The sequence below is a fragment of the Caretta caretta genome, chromosome 21, assembly GCF_965140235.1.
Source record: "Caretta caretta isolate rCarCar2 chromosome 21, rCarCar1.hap1, whole genome shotgun sequence".
NCBI lineage: Eukaryota > Metazoa > Chordata > Testudines > Cheloniidae > Caretta > Caretta caretta.
In genome coordinates, this window is record NC_134226.1 from 5,300,904 (window position 1) to 5,312,972 (window position 12,069).

At 43.6% G+C, this 12,069-nt stretch overlaps 1 protein-coding gene and 1 long non-coding RNA gene across 2 annotated transcripts in view; both read right to left on the reverse strand.

Annotated features, from left to right (window-relative positions):
• Positions 1–372: 372 nt before the first annotated feature.
• LOC142069761 (uncharacterized) lies at positions 373–2,049 on the reverse strand. The gene is made up of 2 exons (XR_012665717.1): positions 1,501–2,049; positions 373–910 (listed from the first exon to the last, which is right to left on the reverse strand). It is a non-coding gene; the product is annotated as an uncharacterized LOC142069761 (long non-coding RNA).
• A 3,266-nt stretch (positions 2,050–5,315) lies between these two features.
• LOC142069756 (complement component receptor 1-like protein) overlaps positions 5,316–12,069 on the reverse strand; it is a 30,439-nt gene continuing 23,685 nt past the window's right edge. The window contains exons 11-12 of the mRNA XM_075122036.1: positions 10,355–10,384; positions 5,316–6,171 (exon numbers count right to left, since the gene is read on the reverse strand). Coding sequence (XP_074978137.1) covers positions 6,116–6,171; positions 10,355–10,384 — 86 coding nt within the window. The 3' untranslated portion in view covers positions 5,316–6,115. The remainder of the gene's footprint in view (positions 6,172–10,354; positions 10,385–12,069) is intronic.

A 12,069-nucleotide genomic window follows, 5' to 3' on the forward strand; every position in this document is an offset into this window, starting at 1 on the left:
GGCAAATCGCCTGGCTGCTGGTTACGCGCAGCCAGACACCAGGGCGGTTAGAAGAGCACAGGAGGGCGCGATACGCATCAGAGAAGCTTTGAAAACCAGTTTCATGACTGGCCAGGCTACGGTGTGAAAGTTCTGTTTGTTTCTCCTTGATGAAACCCCCCGCCCCTTGGTTCACTCTACTTCCCTGTAAGCTAACCACCCGCCCCTCCTCCCTTCAATCACCGCTTGCAGAGGCAATAAAGTCATTGTTGCTTCACATTCATGCATTCTTTATTCATTCATCACACAAATAGGGGGATGACTACCAAGGTAGCCCAGGAGGGGTGGTGGAGGAGGGAAGGAAAATGCCGCACAGCACTTTAAGCACAGCACTTTAAAAGTTTACAACTTTAAAATTTATTGAATGACAGCCTTCTTTTTTTTGGGCAATCCTCTGTGGTGGAGTGGCTGGTTGGCCGGAGGCCCCCCCACCGCCTTCTTGGGCGTCTGGGTGTGGAGGCTATGGAACTTGGGGAGGAGGGCGGTTGGTTACAGAGGGGCAGCAGTGGCAGTCTGTGCTCCAGCTGCCTTTGCTGCAGCTCAACCATACACTGGAGCATACTGGTTTGGTCCTGCAGCAGCCTCAGCATTGAATCCTGCCTCCTCTCATCACGCTGCCGCCACATTTGAGCTTCAGCCCTCTCTTCAGCCCGCCACTTACTCTCTTCAGCCCGCCACCTCTCCTCCCGGTCATTTTGTGCTTTCCTGCACTCTGACATTATTTGCCTCCACGCATTCGTCTGTGCTCGGTCAGTGTGGGAGGACAGCATGAGCTCGGAGAACATTTCATCACGAGTGCGTTTTTTTTTCTTTCTAAGCTTCACTAGCCTCTGGGAAGGAGAAGATCCTGTGATCATTGAAACACATGCAGCTGGTGGAGAAAAAAAAAAAGGGACAGCGTTATTTAAAAAGACACATTTTCTAAAACAGTGGCTACAGTCTTTCAGGGTAAACCTTGCTGTTAACATTACATACATAGCACATGTGCTTTCGTTACAAGGTCGCATTTTGCCTCCTCCCACCGCGTGACTACCCTCTCAACCTTTCCGCCTCCCTGTGGCTAACAGCGGGGAACATTTCTGTTTAGCCACAGGCAAACAGCCCAGCAGGAATGGGCTCCTCTGAGTGTCCCCTGAAGAAAAGCACTCTATTTCAAACAGGGGACCATGAATTATATCTCACTCTACTGAGGATAACACAGAGAGATAAAGAACGGATGTTGTTTGAATGCCAGCAAACATACACTGCAATGCTGTGTTCTACAATGTTTCCCGAGTACGTGTTACTGGCCTGGAGTGGTAAAGTGTCCTACCATGAAGGACGCAATAAGGCTGCCCTCCCCAGAAACCTTTTGCAAAGGCTTTAGGACTACATCTAGGAGAACCGCAAATGCCAGGGCAAAGTAATCCTTTCACATGCTTGCTTTTAAACCATGTATAGTATTTTAAAAGGTACACTCACCAGAGGTCCCTTCTCCGCCTGCTGGGTCCAGGAGGCAGCCTTGGGTGGGTTCGGGGGGTACTGGCTCCAGGTCCAGGGTGAGAAACAGTTCCTGGCTGTCGGGAAAACCGGTTTCTCCGCTTGCTTGCTGTGAGCTATCTACAACCTCCTCCTCATCTTCTTCGTCCCCAAAACCTGCTTCCGTATTGCCTCCATCTCATAGAATCATAGAATCATAGAATATAAGGGTTGGAAGGGACCCCAGAAGGTCATCTAGTCCAACCCCCTGCTCGAAGCAGGACCAATTCCCAGTTAAATCATCCCAGCCAGGGCTTTGTCAAGCCTGACCTTAAAAACCTCTAAGGAAGGAGATTCTACCACCTCCCTAGGTAACGCATTCCAGTGTTTCACCACCCTCTTAGTGAAAAAGTTTTTCCTAATATCCAATCTAAACCTCCCCCACTGCAGCTTGAGACCATTACTCCTCGTTCTGTCATCTGCTACCATTGAGAACCGTCTAGAGCCATCCTCTTTGGAACCCCCTTTCAGGTAGTTGAAAGCAGCTATCAAATCCCCCCTCATTCTTCTCTTCTGCAGGCTAAACAATCCCAGCTCCCTCAGCCTCTCCTCATAACTCATGTGTTCCAGACCCCTAATCATTTTTGTTGCCCTTCGCTGGACTCTCTCCAATTTATCCACATCCTTCTTGTAGTGTGGGGCCCAAAACTGGACACAGTACTCCAGATGAGGCCTCACCAATGTCGAATAGAGGGGGACGATCACGTCCCTCAATCTGCTCGCTATGCCCCTACTTATACATCCCAAAATGCCATTGGCCTTCTTGGCAACAAGGGCACACTGCTGACTCATATCCAGCTTCTCGTCCACTGTCACCCCTAGGTCCTTTTCCGCAGAACTGCTGCCTAGCCATTCGGTCCCTAGTCTGTAGCTGTGCATTGGGTTCTTCCGTCCTAAGTGCAGGACCCTGCACTTATCCTTATTGAACCTCATCAGATTTCTTTTGGCCCAATCCTCCAATTTGTCTAGGTCCTTCTGTATCCTATCCCTCCCCTCTAGTGTATCTACCACTCCTCCCAGTTTAGTATCATCCGCAAATTTGCTGAGAGTGCAATCCACACCATCCTCCAGATCATTTATGAAGATATTGAACAAAACCGGCCCCAGGACCGACCCTTGGGGCACTCCACTTGATACCGGCTGCCAACTAGACATGGAGCCATTGATAACTACCCGTTGAGCCCGACAATCTAGCCAACTTTCTATCCACCTTATAGTCCATTCATCCAGCCCATACTTCCTTAACTTGCTGACAAGAATACTGTGGGAGACCGTGTCAAAAGCTTTGCTAAAGTCAAGAAACAATACATCCACTGCTTTCCCTTCATCCACAGAACCAGTAATCTCATCATAGAAGGCGATTAGATTAGTCAGGCATGACCTTCCCTTGGTGAATCCATGCTGGCTGTTCCTGATCACTTTCCTCTCATGCAAGTGCTTCAGGATTGATTCTTTGAGGACCTGCTCCATGATTTTTCCAGGGACTGAAGTGAGGCTCACTGGCCTGTAGTTCCCAGGATCCTCCTTCTTCCCTTTTTTAAAGATTGGCACTACATTAGCCTTTTTCCAGTCATCCGGGACTTCCCCGGTTCGCCACGAGTTTTCAAAGATAATGGCCAATGGCTCTGCAATCACAGCCGCCAGTTCCTTCAGCACTCTCGGATGCAACTCGTCCGGCCCCATGGACTTGTGCACGTCCAGCTTTTCTAAATAGTCCCTAACCACCTCTGTCTCCACAGAGGGCTGTCCATCTCTTCCCCATTTTGTGATGCCCAGCGTAGCAGTCTGGGAGCTGACCTTGTTAGTGAAAACAGAGGCAAAAAAAGCATTGAGTACATTAGCTTTTTCCACATCCTCTGTCACTAGTTTGCCTCCCTCATTCAGTAAGGGGCCCACACATTCCTTGGCTTTCTTCTTGTTGCCAACATATCTGAAGAAACCCTTCTTGTTACTCTTGACATCTCTGGCTAGCTGCAGCTCCAGGTGCGATTTGGCCCTCCTGATAACATTCCTACATGCCCGAGCAATATTTTTATACTCTTCCCTGGTCATATGTCCAACCTTCCACTTCTTGTAAGCTTCTTTTTTATGTTTAAGATCCGCTAAGATTTCACCATTAAGCCAAGCTGGTCGCCTGCCATATTTACTATTCTTTCGACTCATCGGGATGGTTTGTCCCTGTAACCTCAACAGGGATTCCTTGAAATACAGCCAGCTCTCCTGGACTCCTTTCCCCTTCAAGTTAGTCCCCCAGGGGATCCTGGCCATCCGTTCCCTGAGGGAGTCGAAGTCTGCTTTCCTGAAGTCCAGGGTCCGTATCGTGCTGCTTACCTTTCTTCCCTGTGTCAGGATCCTGAACTCAACCAACTCATGGTCACTGCCCCCCAGATTCCCATCCACTTTTGCTTCCCCCACTAATTCTACCCGGTTTGTGAGCAGCAGGTCAAGAAAAGCGCCCCCCCTAGTTGGCTCCTCTAGCACTTGCGCCAGGAAATTGTCCCCTACGCTTTCCAAAAACTTCCTGGATTGTCTATGCACCGCTGTATTGCTCTCCCAGCAGATATCAGGAAAATTAAAGTCACCCGTGAGAATCAGGGCATGCGATCCAGTAGCTTCCGTGAGCTGCCGGAAGAAAGCCTCATCTACCTATCTCCATTGAAGGAGTCAAACAACACGGCTGGGGTAGTGGTGGCTGAACCCCCTAAAATGGCATGCAGCTCATCATAGAAGCGGCATGTTTGGGGCTCTGACCCAGAGCGGCTGTTCGCCTCTCTGGTTTTCTGGTAGGCTTGCCTCAGCTCCTTCAGTTTCACGCGGCACTGCTTCGGGTCCCTGTTATGGCCTCTGTCCTTCATGCCCTGGGAGATTTTCACAAAGGTTTTGGCATTTCGAAAACTGGAACGGAGTTCTGATAGCACGGATTCCTCTCCCCAAACAGCGATCAGATCCCGTACCTCCCGTTCGGTCCATGCTGGAGCTCTTTTGCGATTCTGGGACTCCATCATGGTCACCTGTGCTGATGAGCTCTGCATGGTCACCTGCAGCTTGCCACGCTGGCCAAACAGGAAATGAGATTCAAAAGTTCGCGGTTCTTTTCCTGTCTACCTGGCCAGTGCATCTGAGTTGAGAGTGCTGTCCAGAGCGGTCATAATGGAGCACTCTGGGATAGCTCCCGGAGGCCAATACCATCGAATTGTGTCCACAGTACCCCAAATTCGAGCCGGCAACATCGATTTAAGCGCTAATCCACTTGTCAGGGGTGGAGTAAGGAAATCGATTTTAAGAGCCCTTTAAGTCGAAATAAAGGGCTTCATTGTGTGGACGGGTGCAGGTTTACATCGATTTAACGCTGCTAAATTCGACCTAAAGTCCTAGTGTAGACCAGGGCTAAGCCGTCTCTGTGCCACTAGATGGGACACAACACCACACCCAGGAGGTGTGTGGGTAATACTATCACACTCTTATTCAGTTTGGATAGTACCTTGTAGTTTCCTGGCAGTGCATTGTTACAAGGCTGACAAAGTGCTACCCCTTGCTAGAAAGACCCATGCCCTAGGAAATCATGGATTTTTGGGGGGGGTGGGGTGCAAAAAGAAGTACTAGTTTCATCTGCTCTTGAAAGCACTTAGTGTCCAGATCACAGTCGAGGGGTAGATGTCAACCACATTTTTACATCGCTATCGAGAGAGTCAGGATGCTATAGTCTTTGTACAGACTTTTATTCAGAGAAAAAAAAAGACTTAAGTACAACACAGAAATTCCAGTTTTTTCATTTAATAAATTTTCAGATTGCCAAGTAAAATTCTGTACAACTTGCATAACTACAAATAATTTATGTTTTCAGTGACAGTGACAAACAGCATTTGGCTATGAACACCTTCTCACAGCAGAGAATTATTTCCTGAACGTAACAAGCTTGCTTTAAATGCTACCAACAACTTATTTTCAACTACTGAAATAGAAAAATAAAGACATTTCCTTTAGGCACGGAATCAGAAGAATCTGATCACAAGTATAACCATTTTACTGCTTACTTATCAGAAAGCGTTCATAAGGAAACAGAGGTAATTTATTTTGCCTCTCAATACAGGTTTAAAAAATTTGATAGGTGTTCAGAATCCACACTGAGTCTTGCACACGTCCATGCACTTCACCCTGGGATGCTACACTGAGGACACACTAAATATAAGCCTTGGGGTAAGAGTAGTTTGGGGCTGTCTGTTATTGTTGTTTTTGGAGTTTCCTGGACATGAGAGCAAAAGGAACACTGATTATTCTGGAGATTTGATTTTGAAACTGAGGATAAATCTGAATTAAACAAAAGCCGACAGCAGTTCAAGGAGTATCTTTGGCATCATTAAATCTGTACTTTAAAAGGGATAATACATACTTCAAAATAGAAACCTCCAAATAGAAATCTCAACAGGCTCTCGCTCGCAACAGCAAAATCCACAACCCTGAACACAACTGTAATGAGAGGAATCTGGGATCACGAGAAAAGTTTAGTACAAGCATATGACGATTGCTTCAATTTTTCCATTTTCTTCCAATATCACATTCACTGTCTGATGAACAAGTTAGTAATCAGCACGGCAAGAATGACACGCATCTTTCCTGAAAAACCAAAAGAAAGAAAGTTATAACCAAAAGTAAAAATGCATAATATCTTGATTTCACTCCCCATGTTTAGGATAATGAGAGTTTTCATTTTACATTCTGTCTGAAAGATTTGTTTAGTTAATTTTAGAGTTACATTAACACAATTATAAATTCATTTCCAATTAAAGCACAGTTCATGCTGTTTCTTCTCAGAGGCCATGTCCAAAACAGAAGAGAGGTAGAAAAAAATTCATGAGGAGGATTAATCTGTAATCAAAGTTGGCAAACAGTGGTAAGCTAGTTATTACATATCCTAAATACAGGAGAACTGGACTATCTATGCTCCCTCCCCGTAACGCTCAGCTGTTTAGAGCACTGGAAAGGCAAGGGGGTCATCTATAACATAACACTCTTTTAGGACATATTTGTTTCTTCCACTGACCACTCACATTGTACAAGAATCTCATTCAACTGTACACCCCAAGAATACCACGTAGAGTACTCCTGAAGAGTCAACAGTACTTTCGTACACTGTCAGGGCCCACGGTTTCACAGTGAACCCACTACGAAACACACCCACACCACCTGAGCTCTTCTTCAGCAGAGATCTGTTTAACATCTCCAGCCTGCTGGAGAGCTCCGCACACAAAACTGTATCAGCTAAAAGTTGAAACGTAAAGTCTGTATGCTGCTACTCCTCTACTGAATGAAGTCTCGGATTTAAGGATAGAATTGCAACCTTACACCAGAAATGAAAGTCCAACATGGGCTTTGTAGCATTAATATTCTTCTGGAGAAAATATTTGTTCTTATATCATCAAAATGGTAATATACTGAAGTAACGTTTAAATGTGTTAAGACAGAGCTGTTAATGACAAGTTACATCACAAGGACATAAGGTACACAATGCATTCATAACTGCTGTGGTTGACAGAATGGTTCCATAGAAATGGAGAATTTAGCGGATATTCACCTAAGTGTCACATTCAACATATCTGTTCAGGCCACAGAACAAAGGTAACCTAAGAAAGTAATTTATAGTCTCAATTTGATATGTTGCATAGTTATATTATGTTCTTGCAGATAACGGTTCATCAGAACCGCACCATCTTTTCACACTGAAGTAAATATTTTCTATTAAAACACCTTTCTGGACCCAAGCAAGGTTTTTTTCCACATTCCTGTAGATCACTGAAGCGCTGTTTTGCATCATATGGGCTCAAGAGCAGGAAAGGAGAGAAACTAATTCCATAAAATATGACTCCAGAATTCAAGAGTAAAAATCAAAGTTGCTTTTGCTTCCTTAAAAGGAGGCTTTTTGCATCATTAGAACTCCGAAGAAAACTGATGCTGAATATTAGGAAAATTTTTGACGGCAATGGATTTTTTTGGGAGGGTGGGGGGGGGAAGGGCAGGGGGAAGTAGTGAAAGCCCTATTACCTGGAACTTTTAAAACTAGCATGGACTAAAATGGTAGAGAAAAGTACTGCAGAGAACAATCCTGCCTTTGCAGGGACAGGATGATTCGACAGACTCCCCCCAGCCACACACCCCCTTCTATAATTCTATATTCGTGAGGTTAAGCGGTTTAAAAAAATCCTTACACGTTATTTCCATATCATTAAAAAAAGAAAGATTTTTTTAAAAAAAACTAGTTAATGCTATTTACTTTTGCATTTCTTTCAATGCACATAGGGATTTTTTTTTTCTTTTTACTTTCTAAGCACTAGCACAATGAAGCATTGCAGTGTGTTGCAAACTCTAAGAGAATGTTCAAATCCAAAAATCTTTTCTAAAATTTTATGTACAATTTTCTATTAAAACTCAATTGTGAAAGAAATCCCACACAAGGTAAAAACCTATATGCAAGATACCCAGCTGTGCCCCTTGGAAAGGAGGCACAGTTTTAACTCATGCCTCTTATCAATATTAATATTCATATTTCTGCCAATCAAACATCCCCAGGGGATTGCAGCAAACAGGTCTGTCAAGCCTCAGGTTCACATGATTGGGTCTATAGGGTTCATTTATAATTAGTGTACGTGCTAGAACCCCTTTACTGAATGAAGTCTCAGATTTATTTAAGCATATTGCTCTCCTAGAAAACACTGAAAAGAGTTATTAATAGTTTTGGCAAATGATTGGTCAATATGCAATTTAATTAAAGACAGGTATAAAGCTTTTAAAATTGTTTCCTAAAAACTGAAGTTAAACCACTGGAAAAACCTATGGCTTTACATTTTCAGACAGCAAACGGTCTCTGGGATTAAGTTAACACAAAAACAAGAGACAATTTTCTTCTCTAATATGTGTGTCTTTTCCTATTTAATAGACAACTCTGGTTAAAATTTATAGGACAACGAGTTACCTCATTTAGGATAGTTCTCTTTCAAAACTGTTCCCAGTTAAATCCTAGCAAGTCCTTATTTTTCATAGTCAGAGAGACTACATAGCAACATGTTACTTGCAAGTCTTCTTGATACTGGATTTCTTTTACTCTGGCAGTAATAGCCCATTTTAAATGCGAGTATCTTTTCCTCCAACAGAGATAAAAGTGATAGCAAGCAGAAAGGATCTCTCAAGTCAGTTACCTGTGTAGCTGGAGACAGTTCTAAGTTAACAGTTGTAGGATGCTGCACATCTCATTAGCTTAGACACGACATGGGACACCATGTGTTGTTAAAGGCTTATGATCATTGGCCTTTGCTTACAGATTAAGGACAAAATAAGCCTCAGCATCAGAATTCTCATTTACCCTACAAAAGATATTAGGCAGGTGCTTTGTTGAAATATCCTGTAAGCTAAGAATGTGTATGATGTGGATGGGTAGAGTTGAGTCTCTGCCTACACAGGTAACAAGCAATACTTCCATTTCTAAAAATTGTAAAACAGTAAAAAGCAGGCTTCACAGCATCTAAGATGTCTCTTGCAAAGTCAGGGCTAAACACAAAGAAATTTAGACAAACTAGATCTTGGTGCAAATCAAAACGCACTTCAGAAACCATGGCGCCCAAGGGAACTTGATTTTAAATGGTAGTTTTTCATTTTAAAGCCATTTTTAAAAGCTTTTACACAGTATTAATTAGCAGCAAGACAAAATCTTCACTGTGAACGCTGTAGCGAGCAGAACTTGAACAGCAGATCAATAGGATTACGTTTTTAGTTTGCCATATTCACATTTTACAAGCCTGAAAGAGTTGCAGGCATTTCTGAAGACATTCTGGGCTTGAATCTCTTGGGGTCCAAGGGAAAAGGCTCTGGGTCGCACACCTAGTTTGAGGGTAACTCAAGTATTCCTATTTTGTTAATGGGAGAAGAAAATCAAAAGAGAGAAGACACTTTGGGTTGGGGGATTGGGACAGAAACACTAAGGCCGTGTCCATGCTGGAGCTGGAGTCTCCAGCTCGGGCAGACATAGCTCCGTGCTAGCATGCTGAAAACAGAAGCATAGCTGTGGCGGCACGAGGGGCAAGACAGCCATCCAAGTACAGTGCCACTGCAGCCACGCTTGTGTTTTCAGCACTCCAGCTCAATCAGCGCTAACGCAGATATGTCTGCACCCGAGCTCAAAGTTACAGCTCCAGCGTAGACACACACACTACGTTTCAAACCACCATTCATCCCCACCCCCTTCCCTCCCACTGGCCAAGCTGAACGCGCCCCGATTTTTCCTTTTTACATGGATCTACAGTTTAAAAATGGAGCTTTCATTGTCCTTGGTTGTGTAAAGGGAGTGATTTGTAGAAGCTGAGAAACCTATTTTAAAGTAATATACTGAAAATTTAATCTAACGGCTGAACTTACTAAGTTGTGCAAAAGTGACTACATGCAGTGAGCCTCTGCCGTGTTCCCCCACCCACACCCTCAGGCTGCCGAGGAGATGGGCTGAGGGTAAGATGGATATTTAAGGGCAACTCTTTCTAGTATTACACACAAAAGTCCTACATTAAACATCCTATGTTAAAAGAACATTAATAAGTCAAGCATCTGCCTCATGAGCTTTTACATGGCACCACTCGACAGAACATAATACAGTAACAGAAAAACTCTCTCACCCGGAGTAGATGCCTCACGTAGTGAAGCAGCGGGGAAAAAATTGCTTGAAATGAAGTGGAACATAAATACTTTATGCTATTACCATATCTTACCATGTAAAGTCTATGCATTGAATTATTTTTTAAAATTTTAGATTACTTACCAATAGCAATCACGGTACCAGTGTTCAGCCCTAGAAAGAAAAAAAGTGCAAGGTGAGCTGAAGTGACACATTACATGAATGCCAAATAACTATAGGAATCCATTGATTCCTATTGGTGCAACATTTAGTACCTTAAACCACACGCTAAATTAAACAAATAGACTCAAATTAATACCATCATGCAAATTACAGAATTTATAAGGCATACTGGAAACCAGGATCTGACCCCTAGATAATCCAATATTGAAAGAAGAAAGGATACCTGGAAAAGCTGCCTATTACTTGTACATTGTAATAGAGACATGACGACAGACCTGAGAATTGACAGGGCAAAACCTCTATAAAGATTTCCTCTATTATGAATGAATGCTCTCATTTGCAGAATTCTTATGCATCCTTCTGAGACCAGAGGGCCCTCCCCTCCAGACACTTTCAGGATCTCAGCTGCCAAATTCTGCACTGACCTGAAGAACAGCTCTGGGGAAGCTTGAAAGCTTGACTCTCCTCACCAACAGAAGTTGGTCCAATGAAAGATATTACCTCACCCACCTTGTCTCTCTAATATCCTGGCACCAACATGGCTACAACAAAACACTGCACACAAATTCTGCACTGGTCAGCCAAATTTTTACCTATAGCAAAAGTCACTAGAGGTGCGGTGTTTGGATCAGCTACCACAAAACAGGCCTCTACACGTAACCACAGGATTAGTGACACCAGGTTCTTTGCCAACCTGTACTTATTTGGGAGCAGAGCAGAAACAGGAGAAGAGTGGTATTTTTATTTTGATACTCCTGCTGTCATTACCAGAGGATCAGTCAACTCAAGCCTAACCGTTACTTACGGAACAAAAAGTGAACTGAGTAGACATCTCATCGGATCTGTATTCATCACTGAGAATTTTTGAATTCTCATCATTGACACTTGACTACCAGTTAAGCCTGTAGCTGCCTGTGCCATTATTGTGCAGAATTCAGACTGACAGTTTCATACAGCTGGCATTTTAGAGAGATATATTGAGTGAGTGGCCATCAGCAGGTGGGTATTATCATACAGACGAGTGGGGGAAAAAGGAATTAAGGAAGAGGTAGTTCTGGGTGGGAGACAAGACTACTACCTAGGTATAGGAATTTAATTCCAGCCTCAGTCTTATAATTCACACCTGGGCATAAGGGGCATTCAGGTGAGCACAACTGTATTTTGTTATATATTATGAAGCGCAAACTGAAGTAAGTGTGCAGAATGCTCCAGTTCAATGTGTAAACCAACGCCTCCACCATCCACCTTGAGGATTCTAGGTATCTGAGCACAGTGGTTTTTTCGCTCCCTTTATCGTCACCAGGTTTACCTGGGCTTTCTTTAGGGCCATTTGGGGTTGTGTTCAGAGTAGGTTCCGCAAAAAAAAAAAAAAAAAAAAAAAAGGAGATTTACAAGACGATACAGAAGCAACCCACTTATCTGAATATGCTGAACAAAGCCACGCCATGCAGGGAAAGACCTCAAAGGCGACAAGACAACTAGAGAGCGATTTTACAAAGTTAGTTTGCAACAAAACATGCTAAAACTGAGTCCCAAGACTGCTCCTTTTCTCTCTCCCCGGTCGAAGGATCAAGCACTATCTGCTAGCACACTATTCAACTAGGCAACACAGACAAGCGATTTTACCCATTTCATTTTCCTTAGGATTTCTGTTGAGTTTGCACAGTGACAAGTGT